The 18,929-nt window shown below is 51.1% G+C and overlaps 1 protein-coding gene and 1 non-coding gene across 2 annotated transcripts in view; one reads left to right on the top strand and one right to left on the bottom strand.

Moving 5' to 3' along the window:
- Positions 1–861: 861 nt before the first annotated feature.
- TRNAR-CCU lies at positions 862–934 on the top strand. Its single transcript has one exon. It is a non-coding gene; the product is annotated as a tRNA-Arg (tRNA).
- A 10,321-nt stretch (positions 935–11,255) lies between these two features.
- Positions 11,256–18,929, bottom strand: part of CFDP1 (craniofacial development protein 1) — a 124,188-nt gene continuing 116,514 nt past the window's right edge. Inside the window, exon 7 of the mRNA XM_021702932.1 lies at positions 11,256–12,104. Coding sequence (XP_021558607.1) covers positions 12,014–12,104 — 91 coding nt within the window. The 3' untranslated portion in view covers positions 11,256–12,013. The remainder of the gene's footprint in view (positions 12,105–18,929) is intronic.

Consider the following 18,929-nt stretch of genomic DNA (forward strand, 5'->3'; position numbering starts at 1 on the left):
GTCGCTTTAGGCTGCTGAATAACCCAGGCCCCAGCAAGACTAGGGAACAAGGACATAGCAACCCCTGGGCCACCGGCAGCCTGAGGGAGACTCACTGCCGTGACTCAGCTTGGAGAGAGGCTGCCCGAGAGCTCTGTGCATTGTGGGGTATTGTTCTTGCTGCCAGCCTCTCAGGCTTGTGAAAGGGATGCGCCTTTAAGTTGATTTAATTTAATTTAAATAATTTATTTGAGAGAGAGAGCAGGGAGAGGGGCAGAGGGAGAGGGAGAGAGAGAATCTCAAGCAGATTCCCCGTGGAGCAGGGAGCCCGATGTGGGGCTCGATCCTATGACCCTGAGATCACGACCTGAGCCAAAACCAAGAGTCAGATGCCCCAACTGACTGAGCCACCTAGGTGACCCTTGGGTCGGTGTTAAATGGTTTCCTTCCAGATAATCCGTTTGTTTAGCCATCTCCAAGGAAGGAGGCTTCAGCAGCCCTGAGGCCCAGGGTAGCCTAAGCCCAGCTCATCCTGGGGGGCCTGGGGTCTTGCTGTAGTTGGCAGTGAACCCGTTTGCCATCTGCAGGCACAGAAGCCCAGATGCGCTCCGCTCTCCTGCTGCCCCAGCCTCACTGGCTCCCTCTTGTCCAGGGACGCACCGAATGAGGCAGTTGCCATGGGCCAGTCTGCGCGGCTTCGTAACTGTCAAGCAAAAGTGAGGCTGCGTGAGGCAGCCAAAGTTCACAAAGAAACAATGGGTGCCAGAACTGACGCTTGGGGCCTGATCCCAGGTCAAGGTCAAGGTGGTAGACCTGGAGAACACACAAAGGGGTTGAGATGAAAATGGGGGCCGGCAAGCCATTGAAAGGAAGGGGAGAGGCACCTGGCTGGCTCAGTTGGTAGAGTGCCAGACTCCTGATCTCGGGTTTGTGGGTTCGAGCCCCATATTGGGTATAGAGATTACTTAAAAATAAAATCTTAAAAAAAAAAAAGGAGGGGAAGCCTTAGTTTGGGAAGATAAAGACAGAGAGGGAGTGAGATTGGAGGCCAAGCAGCTGGGAATAATAGTTTAAGGCAAATTTGGACTTGTTCACCAGACCTCAGAACCGCTGGGCAAGTGTAAAGGAAGGGTAGTGAAGCCCCACCTTTTCTTTCTTTCTTTCTTTCTTTTTAATTAAAAAAAGATTTTTTTTAAGCAAGCTCTACACCGAACATGGGGCTTGAACTCATGACCCTGAGATCAAGAAGAGCACGTTCTACTGACTGAGCCAGCCAGGCACCCCTTGAAGGCACATCTCTTAACTGCACAAAACTCATCTGCCCTGAGAGGTAAGGCTAACTGGATTCAAAAAGTGTTCAGAGCAACCCACAGATGAACGTGCCACAAAACTAGGTTTGTGATGAATCAGGTCCTGGGGCATATTCCTGTTGCCTTCATCAGTTCTCCAAAGAAGGAGAAGCAATAGGAGACAGGGAGGCTTCCAAGTCCTACTTGGAAGGACTTGGAAGCCTTGGACTTGACTGACTGTCCCACAGACAGTCAGCTGTCTGTGGGCTGGAGACCCTGGCGGGGAGCTGACGGTGTATGTCCGTCCGGTTCAAGTCCGGAGATCTCCCAGAACCAGGAGCACGGATGGTGGGAGAAGGATGTCTGTCTGAGCTCAAGGAGAGAGCAAATTTGCCTTTCTCCTTTTGTTCTATCCAGGCCCTCAATGGATTGGATGATGTCCACCCACACTGCTGACAAGGATCTTTACTCAGTCTACCTATTCAAATGCAATCTCTTCCAGAAAAAAACCCTTACATGCACATTCTACCAGCTATCTTGGCATCCCTTAGCCCAGTCAAGTTGACACATAAAGTTAACCATCATGCCTGTCTTGTTCAAATGCCCCTTCCAGAGACAGGGCTGGGCTGGGCTGGTACCAAAGAAGGTTCGGCACTTAGGCGTGATCTAGTCCAGTCTTCTCCAGGGATGGCCATTCTCCTCCTAGTTCCAGCCACATCTCACCCAAAGCACTGGGCTCCATGCTCAGAGACAGGCAAGCAGGGCAACCTTGCTGAATCTTGTCTTTTCAGAGGAAGACAAGATTCACATAGAAAGAGAGGCGCACAACCACTTTGCTGGAGAGAGGGAGATCTTTCTGGGAGGTAAATGGGCATTATATTTCAAGGCCCTGAAGATGTGTGCCTTCCCTGACATGACAACTCCACTTGTAGAAGTGATCTAGAAATAACCAGTGATGCAGATCAAGATCTAAGGACAAGGCAGTTCATCGCAGCATTATTTTTAACAACAGAAAGCAGGTAACCTCAGTGACCAATGGTGGAAGACCAGTATAATAAATTATGGTACAACCACGTGATGGCATATCCTAGAGCCGTTAAAACTGTTTTCTCAAAGAAACAGTTTGAGGGGCACCTGGGCGGCTCAGTCGGTTGAGCATCCGACCCTTGATTTTGGCTCAGGTCATGATCTCGGGGTCCTGAGATTGAGCCCCTCATTGGGCTCCATGCTTAGTGCGGAGTCTGCTTGTCCCTCTCCCTCTGCTCCTTCCCCAACTCTCACTCTCTCTCTCAAATAAATAAAATCTTAAAAAAATAAAAGGAATGTTTGAATCAATGGGGAAATGCTCGTGGCATATATCACAGGGCAGTTCAGTCCAATACAGTTCTATGATGATGGAAATCTTGGGTGTCTGCACCGTCCACGATTGTAGCCACTAGTCACATATGACTACTGAATACTTGGAAATCTTTGGTTAGTGTGACTGAGAAACTGAATTTTGAATTCTTTTTTTTTTTCTTTTGGATTTTGAATTCTCATGAACCTAAAATTTAAATTTAGGGGCACCTATCTGGTTCAGTCGGGAGAGCATATGACTCTTGATCTCAGGGTTGTGAGTTCAAGCCCCACTTTGGGTGGGGAGCCTACTCAAAAAAAAAAAATTTTTTTTTTTTTTTTTTAAATAGCCGTATGTGGTCAGTAGCTTCTGTGTTGAGCTGCACAGGTACGAGTATAATTCTAACGGCCTTATGAAAAACTACCTAAAAACATGGGGAGAAGTCTGAAGGTATCCCGAAATGTAGCAGTTTGCTCTGTTAGTAAGATGATGAGAGATCTGAATTCTGTTTGATTTTTCTGCTTCCAAATTTTCCAACAACGAACAGTTTCCTTCTATCATCAGAGGAAGGGAGAAGAGAGAGGAGAAGCCTGGAGCAGCAAAGTTCACGTTGGCAGGAAGGCCCGGTGTGGGCGGGGCTGGTGGGAGCGGGGCTTGTTTTGACAGGCGTATTGTACCCCTGGTGGCTTGGGGCTTCTCCAAGCTGCAGGGCAACCTGCTGACACATTACAAACCCCGCTTAGCGGGTGTGAGCACGTGTGTGTGTGTGTGCGCGCGCGCGCGCGCACACACGTGGGGCCCCCATCTGTTGCCAACCTGGCAGCGCGGTGCTGGGTCTTCAGCTGTGTTTGCTGGGACTTGGGTGGATTTTGTCGTCTGAATTTCTTGCTTGCTTCCCCAGGCCTTCCTTCAGCTGCTTCTCCCAGTGACTGCTTAACGTTAAGGGGCTTCCTACCTAAGCTCTCTCCTGGGCCTCTGAAGACTTCTCAAAGTCGGAGACAGTTCCTGCAGGTGGGTCTCGGCAGACAGCAGGGAAGGAACCCGGGCGCGTACTCATTACGGTTTGCTGATGCATCAGGAATTTAGGAGTTTGAATTATTTGAAGCGGCAAGATTAAAGGAAGATGGAATTTTCCTAAATACATAGCTGGAGGCTTTTTTATTTTTAATGAGTAGGGAGGCGATGCGCAGTGGTTCTCACACTTCAGGGTGCATGAGCATCACCTGGCTGCTTGTGAGAATTGAGATTCCTGCCCCCCGGGATTATGTAATCCCTCCCCTTTGATTTATAGATACAGAAATGGGGGGAAGGGGAGGCGAGGGGCCAAGCCATGTACCCAAGCAGGTCACTCCACTAGACCGTCTCTTGGTCTCCTGTGGCAGGTGTTTGGTGTTAAGGGAAGAGACAAAAGCGGGGTCCAGCACATTCTCTGACACCACCTGGAGGTCCAGCAATTCAACTCTGTCACCAAGTACCGAGAGTCAGTGCAGACCTCCCGCAGGTAAGAGGTGCAGTCACACAAGACTGTCCCCACCTCAGACACCAGCCGCAAATGGGGCGCTCAGACTGCACACCCTTCTGCTCAGTCCATGACCGCCGCCAACAGCTTTGATCATTTGCTAGAACTCGAGGGCCCAGGAAAGTGCCCTATTTATGATTGCTGTCTGTTATAAAGGATGCAAATGAACAGCCAGACGAAGACGGGTGCAGAAGGGTATCATGCAAGAGTCTCTGTGCCCATGGAATTGGGGTGTGCCACCCTCCCGGCACGTGGATGTGCTCCCCCAACTCAGAAGCTCCCCAAACTTTGTTGGTGAGGTATTTTTATCAAGATCTCATTACATAGGCACAATTGCTTAAATCACTGGCCTGATCGGACTCCCTCCCCGGCCTCCCCTCCCTCCCCAGAGGTCCAGGGACCGGACTGTAAGTTTAAACCCTCCAGCTACAGGGGCGGTGTTGCTGGTGACCAGGCCCCATCCTGAAGCGTACAAATCCCAAGGGTTTTAGGAACCCAGAACTGCACAAAAACTTTTTTTTTTTCTTACACCATGTGGGCTATTTGCAGTTTTGTGGAAAACACCACTTGCATTGCCAAGACAACAGAGGCCTCCGCAACGATGCTGCTTCTCGTCATTTCCAGCTCCAGTTGTCCACCGCAGTGCCGGGAGCACACACAGGTCATGCCAGACACTGTTGGTGCAGGAGGGCTGGGGGGTAGGTGACTGAGAACGGGCAGAATCCCCTCCCTGTGTCTCAGGACCCCAACCTCAAATTCAAAGGTCCCATAATGGAGCTCAACGGTAGAGCGTAACAGAACTGTGGGGTCCGGCTTGAGACAACAGTAAAGACGGAGCAATCTTGATGAGGCGACCAGGACCCAGAGGGTCCACCCTACCCCAGATGGCGTTCTCCAGGCCCCAAAGAGCTTCCAGACTTAAAAATGTCTTCCACCTGTCAGTCCCAGTGCCTCAAACACAGATGGGCTTAGGTTATAATGCAAAGATGTTAGGGTGGAAGAGGGAAGGCTGAAGAGAGCAGAGCAGCTGGGCAGCAACCCTCCACACCCTGAGGACTCTGGCCACCGCTCCCTCTGAGGCACCCACAGCAGCCCCATGCACAGCTGTGGCCCAAGGGCCCTGGGGACGGCTCAGGATGCTGGGCACAGTTTGAAGATGGGCAGCTCCATAACTTCTACTAGAAAACCCACACATTGTAATTCCTTTTGGTGTCTTCAAATTTGAAGCTCGTTTATCTGGGTCAGGGACCATTTATTTGCATCTAACAAGTCGACGCTCGCCGCAGCATCTTTCCAACATATGGCCTGTTTGTGTCCTGTCTCTGTGCATCTGGTCAAGGCCACGTGGGCAAGGGGGCATTGGCCTCGCTGGGAGGGGGTACATGGCCTAGCACAGACCCCTCAGCTTCCCAGCCACCCAACCTGCTTTTCAGAGAAACGGCAGTTGGAGGCACCTGATAGTTTACCTGAATGAGTCTCTCATCTGGGGAAATGTTCCAGGAGCCATTTAGGAATATCATTCTGGAACCCAGCAAGCTGCATCACCATGGCAACCCCTGCATCCCTGTGGTGCCCATCCCTTGGACACCTCTCTGTAAGACGGACAGGGGAAGTCTAAATGTGAGCTTATCTTTCTTTTTAAAAGAATTATCTTGAAGTACTTCAGAAAATAAAGGCATAATGAATAATGTAAGAAATGTGTGTCCTCACCTCCCAATTTAAGATATAAAACCACATCTGTAAACGAAGCTCCTTTTCTCTGATCATAGAAACTTCCCTATCCTGTGAGAGGTAACCGCTATGCTGAGTTTAGTGTCTATCACCCATTCATTATATATAATTATATTTATATATTATATATATGATTATATACCCTTCCTATATTCTGAACCAAGGTATAATATCTTTTGCAAGTTAAAACATTTTTTTGAGGTGAGAGTCACATAACATAAACCCAACCATCTTAAAGTGTAAAATTCAGTGGTATTTAGTGCAGTGGGCAGTGTTGGGCAACGATTACCTCCATGTTCACGTTTTTGAGCTTGTATAACTGGGATCCTACGTTAGGACTTTTGCTGCTTGCTTTTTGCATCAATGCTGCTTACGAGGCTCATCTATGCTCATGCACGCTGCCCTCCTTGTTCGGCTCACTGCTGTCCTGTATTGCCCCGTGTAACTATTTCACAATCGATCTTTTCTCCTGATGGGTACTGGGTGGATTCCAGGTTTTTATGATCACAGTAAGCCTGCCTCCTTGTGCTGCTTCTCCAGGATGTCAACCCAGGAGTAAAAGTTGCTGTGTCATGGGCTGAGAGCAGTTCCAGATTAGACATCACCCAACTGTTCCTCAAAGTGCTAATTTATATTCACATAAGCCTGGTTGTCTTGGGAAGCTGGGGGCCAGGTGCACAATTTAATTATAGTAACCTAACACTTGGATAGTGTGCTTCATTTAAGAAAACACTGTGAGGTAGGCAGAGCAGGATTATTAACCATTCTCAGCAACCTTCTGAACAAGGTATCTGAGACTCAGAGGGACTCCACCTGGATCACAGCAGTGTTAGGACTGAAGGTTAGAGGCAGGACGACCCGTGTGTCAGTCCAGGATGGTGCTCTCCTTAGGCAATGTTAATTCCTCCCCTGCCCCCACCCCCACCCCGCCCCCTTGTACCTTACTTAAGCATAGGTCACAGTTTACCCCATCAGCTTTCTGAGGTGACAACACAATGAACGACGGCTGGCAGACCATGGAGAGGAGACCCTGAAAGAGGGTCTCTGTGGTTTGGACCATTCCAGGCTGCAGGGAAGCAGGGCAGAATCTTCTGGACTTGCACATTCCATTTTCCTTGCGGTGGTCGACATGCCTGTGCACAAAGATCGCATCGGATAGTATTTGGGGATCTAAGTTGCCCTAGGAGGGCACAAAGAAAAGAAAAGGCTTTACAGAAAAGTCTGAGGGAGGAACTGTGAACACACCCAGGGAAGGAGGTACACTGGGAGAAGCATTTATGATACTTCAATTCTCTAAGGAACTGTCAGCTGGGCCCCCTGGTCCCTCCTCCCCACACTCCCTGAAACCAGGTGGCATCCCAAAAGAGGGCAACCCTGTGAACCTTGCTTAGCACAGAAACTTGGTTCTGGAGCAGAGCTTATGCCTGAGTGACATTTGAGCAGAGGCCTGTCTGAACAAGGCCTGGGGGTGTCTCGGGGTGCAGAGAGTGGTTGGGCTGCTGCCCCAAGGCGGGGGCAGAAGTGGAAGCCGAAGGGGTGTGCCCACACCTCTGTGTCCTTCTGCCACGAACTTCTGGCACCAGGAGCACCATTTGCCGCTCTCCACCTGCAATCATCTCCCCATCCTGGCTGCTTCTGTCCCCCCGGACTCATGTCTGTGCGTCGGGATCCCAAGGGGGTGAAAGGCTGTTCCGTTTTGCCTTCCCTGCCCCCATCAGGCCCTCCAGTCACAAGATGTAGGCGTGATCCCTGGTGGCTTCGCAGTTTGACCTCAGGCAAGTTTCCTCTGGTGAAAAATGAGGAGGATCCGACAGATGGCCCGCAAGGAAGCAGCTGGCTGTGGGACCTCACCACCACTTGCCTGCCAGGGCTCCCAGCCCAGGCCCCCTGCTTCGGCTCCCACGGTGCACAGCTCACTCAAGACTGAGTTCACCTCGCCGTCCCTTCTTCCCTAGAGACCTTATGCCGAGCTCATAATGAGAGCACCGTGTTCCTCAGGAAATAGGTGAGCAGAATCTCCTAAGGAAGCTCGTTTTATTCTTTGACCTGATGCTGTCCGGGGCAGTTTTTTCAGCATTGGGAAGGCATCAGATGCCCTGGAAATCCGACACAGCCATCTGGGGCAAGGAGAAGACAAAGACTGATGGCAGAGCAGGGCCAGGTAACAACTTTCAGGGATTCTTGCCCGCCATGGCCCAGCCAGGAGGTGTCCTTGGGCCGTCCCCGTGCCACTCCCACCAGGCCGTGGCCCCAAGGCCACAGTGCCCTGCCCACCCACCTCGTAGCGCTGACTCAGTCTCTCCACTTCCCCACTCCCGGATAAAGGGAAATCATTTCCTCTGGAGTTGGGCAGAAGAGTTTTCACTATATGTGGATATGAAGAGCTAGATAAAATACGATCCACTTATTCTTAAAAACTGTGGGCTAGATGGTGTCTGCCACGGTTCAACCAGGACGGATGGAAAAGGAGATTCTCGATTGAACATGGTAACACCTCTGTGAGCCCCACTACCCTGCCGGGCCTCAGTGGGCCCACCAGGAAAGGCCAGATGTTCACTGAGGCAGCTCTCAGGCCTTTGAGAGCGAGGTAGGTAGGGGTAGGGACAGGTGGCCACGCTGGCTGGGCAGGCAGGTCCCACCAAGGGCATGAACGGGGCTCAGGCAGGAGCACAGCCGACCAAGAGGAAGACCCGAGGCCCGGGTCCTGTCCCTGGAAACTGAGCCAGAGTAGTAAGCAAACACGGAGCAGAGGGGTCCAGGAGATGGGACAACACGCAATCGCAAAAACTGGGCTCCAAGCTGTTAAAACAAGCACAGGATGTGGGGGGGGCGGGGAGCGTCCCCGCCACTATGCTCCTGGCCACCGTTAGACCTGCAGGGTGGGAGCGGGGCTCTAGGAGGCTGCCCATTCTGCCCTTAACAGCTGGGCCCCTCTTAGTCCTTTCCTATACACAGCTCCGTTCTCTCTCGCTGGCACAACTGAAAAAAACCAATTCATTATTAAAAACTCAAATCCAAATAGAAGTAGAGAGAATAGTGTGAAGGATCTGCTGTCTTCCTCACTCAGACTCAGTAATTATCGACACATGACCCATCTCTTCTCCTCTCTGAGCCCACCCACTCCTTGGTGACAATTTTAAGGACCAAATGGAGAAAAGCCTATTGGTTTATTACAAAGAATCGAGTGTTCCGGGGACCACTGTTCGGCTGACCAATCACCTATTCCTAATTCCACCCCCATCTTCCACAACAGGCTTTCCAGCCTCCCCTCCAGCTGGGGGCAGTCAGATGATCCAGCAATGGCCAGTGAGACGTACATGAAAGCCAGCTTTGAAGCTGCTTTTAAAAGTCTCATTGCAGGATGATACACGTGCACACATATACACATCTGCACGTGTATTAGCCAGAGGAAGCGGCTTCATCAATATGAACTTAGTTCAGTATGAGGGACTTTTTTTTTTTTTTTTTAAGATTTTAAGTAATCTCTACACCCAGCCTGGGGCTCAAACTTAGAACCCCCGAGATGAAGAGCTGCACGCTCTACCGACTGAGCCAGCAAGATGCCCCAATGCAGGTGGCGTTTAAAGAGGCTCTATGGAGGGGCGCCTGGGTGGCTCAGTCATTAAGTGTCTGCCTTAGGCTCAGGTCATGATCCCAGGCTCCTGGGATCGAGCCCCACATCGGGCTCCCTGCTCAGCGGGAAGCCTGCTTCTCCCTCTCCCACTCCCCCTGCTTGTGTTCCCTCTCTCGCTGTGTCTCTGTCAAATAAGTAAATAAAATCTTTTTAAAAAAAATAAATAAAGAGGTTCTATGGAGATGAAGAGGGAGGCAGCTGAAGTCAAGGCAAATGAAACTATTTTAACTGTGAAAGTCTGGGAACACTGAAGCAAGGATGCACGAAGCTGGGAGGAAGGGCGTCTGTAATAAGAATGGTCTCAGTAGCTGCGCATTCCTTGGCCAGCTGCCGGATTCTGCCCCAAGGGGCTAGGCTTGAGGGGATTTCTGTTTTACTGGCTGCTTGGAGTTTATTTTCCACTGGGTGCAAGGCACACGGTTCCAGGATGTCAGGAAGGCCTGCGTGTGGCTTGGATAGTAAAAAAAAAACCTTCTTTTTTGGTGTTTTGCTATACAAGAACCCCACTATTTCTGCTTGCAGCAGCCTGCCTAGTCTATGGGGAGGGGACAGTGGGGCCCTGATGAGCCTGGCGCCTCTCGAAGCCTGGTGGCCGGTGGTGGCCACGCAGGACCGGGGCCCAGTGCAGACTTTGCCAGGCTGGCCACCAGGTCGCTTCACGGGGTGGGGGGACGGGGAGGCTTTCCAAAAGATGCGTGGATGTGTAAAAAGTCACTGAGTGGAGATCAGATGTGTGCAGCAAACCCGCCTGGAAAAGACTCACTAAGTTGAGACCGCCGAAAGGATCCCACCTTTGTGCAGCTGTAAATTTAATCTAATGCAGGGCTCAGCAGAGAAGCCTGTGTGAGGGCTGGGTCGTGAACAGAAACTGAAGGGCAAATGCGCTATGGCGCTCCCTGACTCGTCTGACTTCTCTCTCCACACCTTGGAGCAAAGCAAGAATAGCACACCCACCTGTGCCAAGAACCCAGCATGCTCTTGCAGCTACTGACCCCATCTCGAAGGCTTCAAAGGCGTGAAGATTTGCTAAAGAAGAAAAACCCTAACTTGCGACGGGCTCAGCACCATTTATTCAGTAGGATTCCAGATCATTTCTCAATCCAGACGAGGCGCTGGCTCACGCTGAGACGTCACAGCTTCATCACACCTGAGACGAAGAACCGTGGGAGGGAGCGCGGGCTGGAGGCCCTCAGGACTCGGAAGGCAAGCGGCAGTGAACAGAGGATGATGCCCAGAGGGTGCCACGCTGTCTAGCTGTGGCTCCTGCGGGTCTGGATGTCCTTGTCCTAACCAGAGCGCTGCCTTGTCTTACCTTAAAGGACTTTCCCGTTACTCTTGTATCCCTGTGTAGGACCATAACCGAGGCCTCACAGCGACCTGTTCTGATGCTGGCCCGAAGGGCTCTCCTACCACTTTTACAATCCTTTATCAGAGTGGATGTGAACAGACAATGTGTTCCAATGTAGCCAGTAAACTACCTTTCTGAGTAATAAGGTCCATGACCCCATAACCATGTAGTGTTGAGGATCGGGCCTTGGTTGCCATGAGCTTCTGACTATGTATTTGAGGACTGGATGGGGGACCCCAGGTGTGTCATTAGCTCATCTCAACCCTACAAAGTAGTGGTGTTCCTCATACCATTTACAGACCAGAAAACAGAGGCTCCGAAAGCCCAGCTGTGGTCAAGGTCACACGGCTGGTACACGTCCAGGCAGGGACTGGCTCCCAGTCTTCGGAACGCTACATGACCCTAAACCTGTCCATGTTACTCAGGACACCCAGACACACACACCCCAAAAGCAAACTGTGGGGTTTACTCCTTTATTACTATGCAGTTTGGAATTTAAATTTTCCTAAGGAGTATAAAAAAAGAGTCTTTCAGAGTTTTCTTTGACAGAATTACCAAGGTGGGAGCACATCTTAAACGGACTTGAACTCGGGGAAGAGGAAAAAGGCTGAAGGGAAAAAAATCCCTAATTCAGCAATAATACATGCTTACTTTCAGCCTGACCTTGTACCAGTTAAGTAGGAATCCCGTTCAGCAGGGAGGAAGAGAGCAGGAGAGAAGCAGCAGCGGAACAAGAACCGAACTGCAAGGACTTGGCGTTCCACCCACCCTCGGGAGCCTCCCTCCCCCAGTCTCGGGGGCAAGGCCGACTCCAGAATGGGCCCCAGAAATTCAGCCCCAGGCTGGTCGCGCTATTCCCTCGGACCAGCTCGGGCAGGCCAGGACGTGTGGGCCTGGCTGGTGGCCTTCACAGCAGGATAAAGGGAAGGCCAGTGGTGTCCTCATCTTCACCAGCCTCTTATAGGACCAACTTTTATTTTTATTTTTTTCAAGGACAAACTTTTAAAAGTAAAATGGATGAAACCACGTGAGGTCAAGATACAAAGACAGAAATTCAACGTGGAAAAAAGACCTTGCTGGGAAACAGCTGATGAGAAACACCAGAAATATTTCACAGACGCACCAGAAGCTCACATTGTCAACAGGATTAAGCTGCTATTGATTTCCCACCATGACATCAGGGTTTCATTTTGCTCAGCCTGAGATCTCGCTCGATTTCAAACTGCCTGTGGTCCACTCGGTCTAGAAAAGCCTTCCGTTCAATGTACCTAGAAGAAAATATAAAATGTTTGTCAGCAGACTCTTGTAGGAGAAAAACATCTCCCCTGCACTGTCCCGCCCCCCAGGTGTGAACCGCCCCCCCCCAGGTGTCCACTTGACCAGTGGGATCCCCGGGTTAGAGCAAATACAAACAGATTACCACAGCTGGTACCCAGAGTAACCACCCACGACTTGCCCAGTAACATCCAAACCACTCACGCTTGGTCTAAACAAGATGCTTCTGGCTCAGAGGTCACTGCAAGTAAAATGGAAAAAAGAAAGCAACCACCTACCGGGGCTTGGTGCCAGGACAATGCAGCAGTTTTGTAACAAAGTTTTAGGGACAGAAGAACATAGGCTGAGTCAAGCACAGGTTCAGTGGGGGGCTCTGTTACACATCAGCTGGGCCACATTGGTCAAGCACTCAACATCTCTGAGCCTCATTTTTTTTTTTTAAAAGATTTTATTTATTTATTTGACAGAGAGAGAGACAGGAGAGAGGGAACACAAGCAGGGGGAGTGGGAGAGGGAGAAGCAGGCTTCCCACTGAGCAGGGAGCCTGATGTGGGGCGCGATCCCAGGACCCTCTGATCATGACCTGAGCCGAAGGCAGACGCTTAACGACTTAGACACCCAGGCACCCCTGAGCCTCATTTTTCTCAAGAGCAAAACAGTGATGCCGTATTTCCTGGTCTCAGTGGTGGGCTGAGACGGTGAGAGAGAAAGGTATGCATCCTGCATATCTACAGTACATCAAACTGAAAAAAGGTGCATCTGAAAATGGAAGAAACAGGGTCTTTTTTTTTTTTTTTTTTTAGGATTTTATTTACTTACTTGAGAGAGAGCACGAGAGCAAGCGAGAGCATGAGCAGGGGGAGAAGCAGATTCCCTGCTAAGCAGGGAGCCCGATGCAGGGCTCAATCCCAGGACCCCGGGATCATGACCTGAGCAGAAGGCAGACACTTAACCGATTGAGCCACCGGGCGCCCAAAATGGTCTTTGTAGAAACTACTTTCTCGGGCTGCCGTGAAGCTCAAGTGGGCACACAGAGCGCTCACTTTAAAGGGATTTCACTGCCTTCAACGCCCTCCTTCCTTCCCCTACTCCTCTCTGGTGTCCTCTGCCCACCTGGGGCCAGAAGAGGCCTCCCTGAAGTTTCTCTAAGGGAATGAGAGCAAGAACGGCCACCCACAGTCCACCTACGGGGCCCCTTAAAAGGTCGGTGCTCGGCGACCTAACGGGGGCCAGGTTCAGCAGACGCGGCTTCCCCAGGCGCAGGGCAGAAGTGGGCAGGTAAGGAGTGGCTGGCAGCTTAATGAGACAGGGCTGCATTTTAATGCACCTTCTTGCCCTAAAGCGGGCCTTGTCTTGCCCGGGGGAGGGGATCTCTGCTGCTAATTCATCTACTGAGAGAGCAAAACTGTCACTGAAAATAGGAGACATAATTGAATCTCCGCACTAATTTTTCTTGTGTAGCACTGTGTAAAATGTGCATCTGTCATTACAAGGTCATTATGTTAGCAGGCTCAGGAGCCCATATGCCTTCGCTGAGTCCGGGGCCTGCTTGCTGGCCTCAGGCTGTGGCCCCTAGCCCCGCAGAGGTGGAGGTGGCTCTGAGTTCAAACCCTGGCTAGCTGTGTGACTCTGGATACACCACATAACTTTGCCAATTCTGTTTCCTCATCTGCCAAGAGAAGAAAGAAAAATGGATCATCATCCCTACTCTGGAGGGCTGCTGGGTGGACTGAATGAAACTGTCCACAAAATGCCTAGCAGAGCAGGTGCTCAAGAAAATGGCAGCTAATGCTGTCACCATCGTTTGGGGAGGTCCAAGGACAACAAGATCCAAGAGGGGAGCGCAGTCAGGTCTCTTGATGGGTATTATCGGCGACTAGGTCAGGGATCAGAAACTAAGCTGCTGCGTCTACACCGCCGACCAGAGGCCAGAATGGCTGGAAACGAACAGGAGGGTCTGCTCCTAGGTTTGACACAAGCCCATCGGGGCCAGGCCATCAGATTTAGCGAGTGAAACACAGGATGCCCGGCTAAATGTGAATTTCAGATTCCCCGGCAGACAGGAAAGCCACAGACACTGTGGACCCCCTTCTGATAAAGAGAGAAGACAAGGCGGACTGCGGTGGGGAAGCAAACATGTGACAGAACACACTCACCTTCCACCTATCGCCAAGGGGCCCATGATTCTCCAGAGGGGGCTGCTAACCAAAATCGACCAAAGGGCTCTGCCACACTACAACCATCATCCTCCCCCACCTTAGTTTTCACCAGCCCTGGGTGAAGGCTGAGATGGGCAGCAGTATTTTGATAGCCCGAACTGCCCCTTGAAGTTCAGCAGGAAAAAAAGGGTGCACCTTGGCTAGAGAGGAATTTAGGACGTGTTTCAAGAGAGCCATTACCCAATGCTCTCTTGTCGGAGAGTGCCTGGAGGGAAGGAAGAGGAAGTATGTGGCTTTGAGCAGTTGTGGTCTTTCTTCTCGATTTTCCTCTAAAGAGGAAGTGATACTTAAATTAGGATGCTCACAGAGCATGAAGGATGGCCTTGCAGGTTCCTGGAAGCAGTGCTAGGTCCAGCTGCATTTTAATGCACCTTCTTGCCCTAAAGCGGGCCTCGTCTACCTCCATGACCCCCAGGAGTCACGCTTTCAGCACCAGCACAACCTGGTGAGACTCTCAAGAGTGAAGCCAGGCTGGGTGCTACCCAGGCAGGTGCAGGCAGAGCTCAGGTTAAGGGGAGGATTCAGGCAGCCAAGAGGGGCATATGTGCAGAATGCAACTGAATTCTCAAGGGACCCAGACAAAGGCCGTCAAGGCGGGCCTGGCGACATCACTTCCCCATTCACAGCCACGTGTAGCTGCTAACAGGATCCAGCCAAGAGCTGGCCAGGAACAAAACTTCTATTGGACATGGACCACTCCCCTCCCCGAAAGACAGGAAAGGTGCCGAGGATGAGATGGGCTCTGATATTTACTATTTGTTTCACTTTGGGCAAGATGCTTAATTTCCGTGCCTTAGTTTTCTTCTCTAAAACAGGAATAAAAATTATAGTAGCCCTCTGACAATGCGGTGAGCCTGTGAGAAGTGCTCTGTAAACAATAAAACAAAGAACAGCTGAGCACTGAGGGGTTCTTGCTTCCCATTTCTGACCTGACTGTTCACTACAGAACCTCAGACCCTGGGACAGCTGCAACAGGGGCCAAGAGACCAAATGCTCCGGGAGGAGGAAGGGTTTGTGGGGAAGGCCGCCTCCTCCGAGGTGGCCCAGGTAGATGGCCTATTTAAACGGAGCTTCAGCAAGTTTTCAGGCACCTTAAGTGGGTTACAGTCCCAGAACACAACCACCAGCTGACAAGTGCAATGGTGCCTTTCTGGCCTGTGCCCAGCACTCCTGGGGACCCAGCCTGATTGGGCGCAGTCCCCTGGGAAGCTGGGGGTATGTGTGGGCGGGGGCATCATCCCTTCCTGCTAATATTGCTCTATGTGGCCCATTTACCCTCGAGGAAGCGGCTCTTTACTTTCATTAATAAAACATGCTAATAGCACCAAAACCTAAGGGATTTTCTAGCTTTTCCTTTCAGAACCAGGTTAGATACAACAGGTTCTGGCATCTTTTTGATCCTTCGACCCAAATTACTTTTCTGGTACCAATTGTTTGAGATCCAGGCCAAAAAGGAGGCAGGGAAAAATGGAAGAACAGAGGAAAAGGGTAGAAAATGCTTCTAGGGAATATCCTGGTACCTACTCCACAGCAAATGAAGGATGGCCATCCACCCAAAAAGTCAGAGGTCTTTGAGGGTGGGAAGGCCCAACGGGTGGGCCCATCCTGGTCATCGGCCCACGAGAGGCCTCCTGCCCCCTGGTCAGGGAAAGAGCAAAGGGAGGTGCGGGGACATGTGACGCCGGTACACGACTGAGGGCATTTCCAGCTGCGTTATTACTCTGTTCCCAGCGTCCGGTCCCCCAAGCAAGCACGCAGTGCCGCACAAACATGACCGGGAATGCGGGTCGGCTCAGTGCCCAGCACCAGGAGGCAGTGGGCCATGGAGGCTGCCTCAAGATAAAGCCCTGTGATGGATGTAGTAAGGTAGGCCCTTTTCTGCCCGAGAGAAGCAAGCTGCCCAGTGTCGCAAAAGCCCGCATCCCCCTCACGCGTGGAAGAGTGTGTGACTTGTAAACCGCTTGAGGCCCAGAGTAGAAGAACGGTGACTTGAATGAAGCTTCTCCCCTGCTTTCCTCCCATCTCACCAGGTTGTGCTGGTGCTGAAAGCATGACGCCTGGGGGTCATGGAGGTAGACCGTTTGGAGAAAAAATGATTTTCTCTGGGCTCTCCTACACGCCTCTCTGCGTCACAAGCACACCTGGTTTCCAATCATGGCGCTCCCTGACCTTCGATTTGATTGCCAGCGGCAGCCAAGCCCGGGCCTGCAGTCCGCTCAGGCACGGTGCCCCAAGCCCTTCTCCAGGCCTGCCGCCTCCGCCTCGGCTGACAGTGCCCGCTGCTGGGGAAGCCGTGTGCTCGGGACGGGGCTGGAGGGAGCAGTGCGAAACGCTGGGCCAGCCCGGGAGCCCGGGGCTCAGAGCGAGTTGCGACCCTTTGCTGTGCGGATGACTGACCATCTTGGGGACAGGCGTTTTAACCAACTCTGCTGCCTGGGCAGAGACATCATTCTGATGTACCTGATGTCATGCCCTTCTTTTCTGGGGGGCTGATTCTAGTCCTACTAGGTTCCAACACAAAGTCATGACTGGTGGCTAGTGGGTCAGGCATTTGGACAGTGAGGTGGCTTGGCACCTGCTCTGGGCTGGGTCCTCTTCTAGGTGCTGGGGACAGGTGGTGAACCTGCCCCTTGTTGTTGGAGGCTCACCGTGTATGAAAGAGAACACGATGACACACTCTAACAAAGTGCTATGACTGACGGTTCCTCGGGTGGGGCTACTCTAGAGAGTGGCATCTGAGTCGAACGCTGAGTGACAAGAGCAAGCCATCATGGAGGAGGACCTGGAGGAGCCCTACAGAAGCTGGGCCGTCATGAGCGGGGGAGAAGGGGGTACGAGGTGGGCAGGAGACAGCTCAGGAAGGGCCTAGAATGCCAGTAAGGAGTCAAACACTGACTGCAAGTGCTCCTGGGGGGGGTTCCAGAAGGGAACAGAGGAAAAATAGTTTATATTAAAAAAATCCTTTTAGCTACTGTAGGGGAGAATGGAGGGAAAGGGACAGACAGACAAAAGCAGGGAGTATGACAGATGTCTGTGGCTTGTACTGGAGGGATGGCAGTGGGGCTGGACAGAGGGCATGTAATGAAGTATTTTATGACAGAACTGTCTACTGGACTTTTGCATGTGAACTGAAAGAGGAAATCAAGGATGACTCCTAGGTTTTTCTTTTAACAGTTGGGTGGATGGTGATGGTGTCATTTTCTGAGAAGTCTGAGGAAGAAGACTTTATGGAAAGAAAGGCAAATATTTGGTTTTGCATGTTAAGTTTGATGTGTGTCTAGGACATGCAAATGGAGGGGTCAACCCAACAGCTGATTTGGGAGTCTGAAGCTCAGCGGAATGGTCGGGCAAGGGAGAGCTTTTCTGGGAGTCATCAGCAGAATGTGGTACCTAAGCTGTGGAACTAGTGAGCTCTCCTGGGCGGGGGGTGGTCTGCAGGGAATGGGAGGAGAGACAGCTGCCCAGAGCTCAGTCCTGGGACTTTCCAAGTTTAAAAGCTGGGGGAAGGAAGAGGGACTAGCCAGGGAGGCTGGGAGGACATACCCCCAAGCTGTATCTGCCACCTTTGTGGAAAGTATTCCTGAAGGGTTGGCAGGAAGACACCCGGAGGGAATTTAAAGGAATAAGGCACCCAGCTTTCCATTTGCAGTAATGCCCCTGACAGTGTGGTCAGTAACGGCAGATGGAAGAAAGAAGAGTGAGCAGAGGACTCACTATATTTATAAACACACCAGATATCTCCTCTACCTAATTCTCATAAACTAGAGAGGTATAGTATACTGAAGAGTTTCTACTTTATAGATGAAGATATGGGCTAGAACACATGGCAGGTTGGTAGCAGAGCCAGGATTTAAATACAACTTCAATTCAGTTTTTTTTTTTTAAAGATTAATTTGAAAGAGAGAGAGAGTGCGCTCGCGCGCGCTCGCACACAAGTGAGTTGGGGTGGGGAGGGGCAGAGGGAGAGAGAATCTCTAGCAGACTCCCCACTGAGCGTGGAGCCTGACCCGGGGCTTGATCTCACAACCCTGAGATCATGACCTGAGCCGAAATCAAGAGGAGGACATCTAACCAACTGCACCACCCAGGAGCCCCAGTTTCAATTCAGTTTTGTCATAAAATGTAACACACAAGATTTAAAGTGAATAAAACGGGCAAGGCAAACGCCCCATCGTAAAGCAAGTGCTCACGTGGCCATGGCCAGATGAAGAAGCGGAAGGCTGGCAGCCTGGAGGAGGCCCCTGCATAACTCTCCCACCAACGCCAGCCTGGCCAGGTGCGAGCTTGCCTGCCTTTGAAGTTTGCATGCCCTCAACATTATGGTCTAGTTGTGCCTAATTTTGAACTTGACATAAATAGACTTATACTGTGAATTCTTCTGTGACTTGCTTCTTTCACAAAATAACTCAACAGATGCACTGCTTTTGCCTGTCTTTGACCTTTATATAAATGCGATCATACTGTGTGAACTTCTTGGTATTACTATGTTATTGAAATTATCCATGTTCATTCCCAAAATGATGTCACTTAGGTTAAAGCCCCCAGTCAGTCAACCCAGACTTAATACCCAACCTCATTGCAGTTTCAACCCTCTAGGAA

Source organism: Neomonachus schauinslandi, chromosome 16 (assembly GCF_002201575.2).
Source record: "Neomonachus schauinslandi chromosome 16, ASM220157v2, whole genome shotgun sequence".
NCBI classification, from domain to species: Eukaryota; Metazoa; Chordata; class Mammalia; order Carnivora; family Phocidae; genus Neomonachus; species Neomonachus schauinslandi.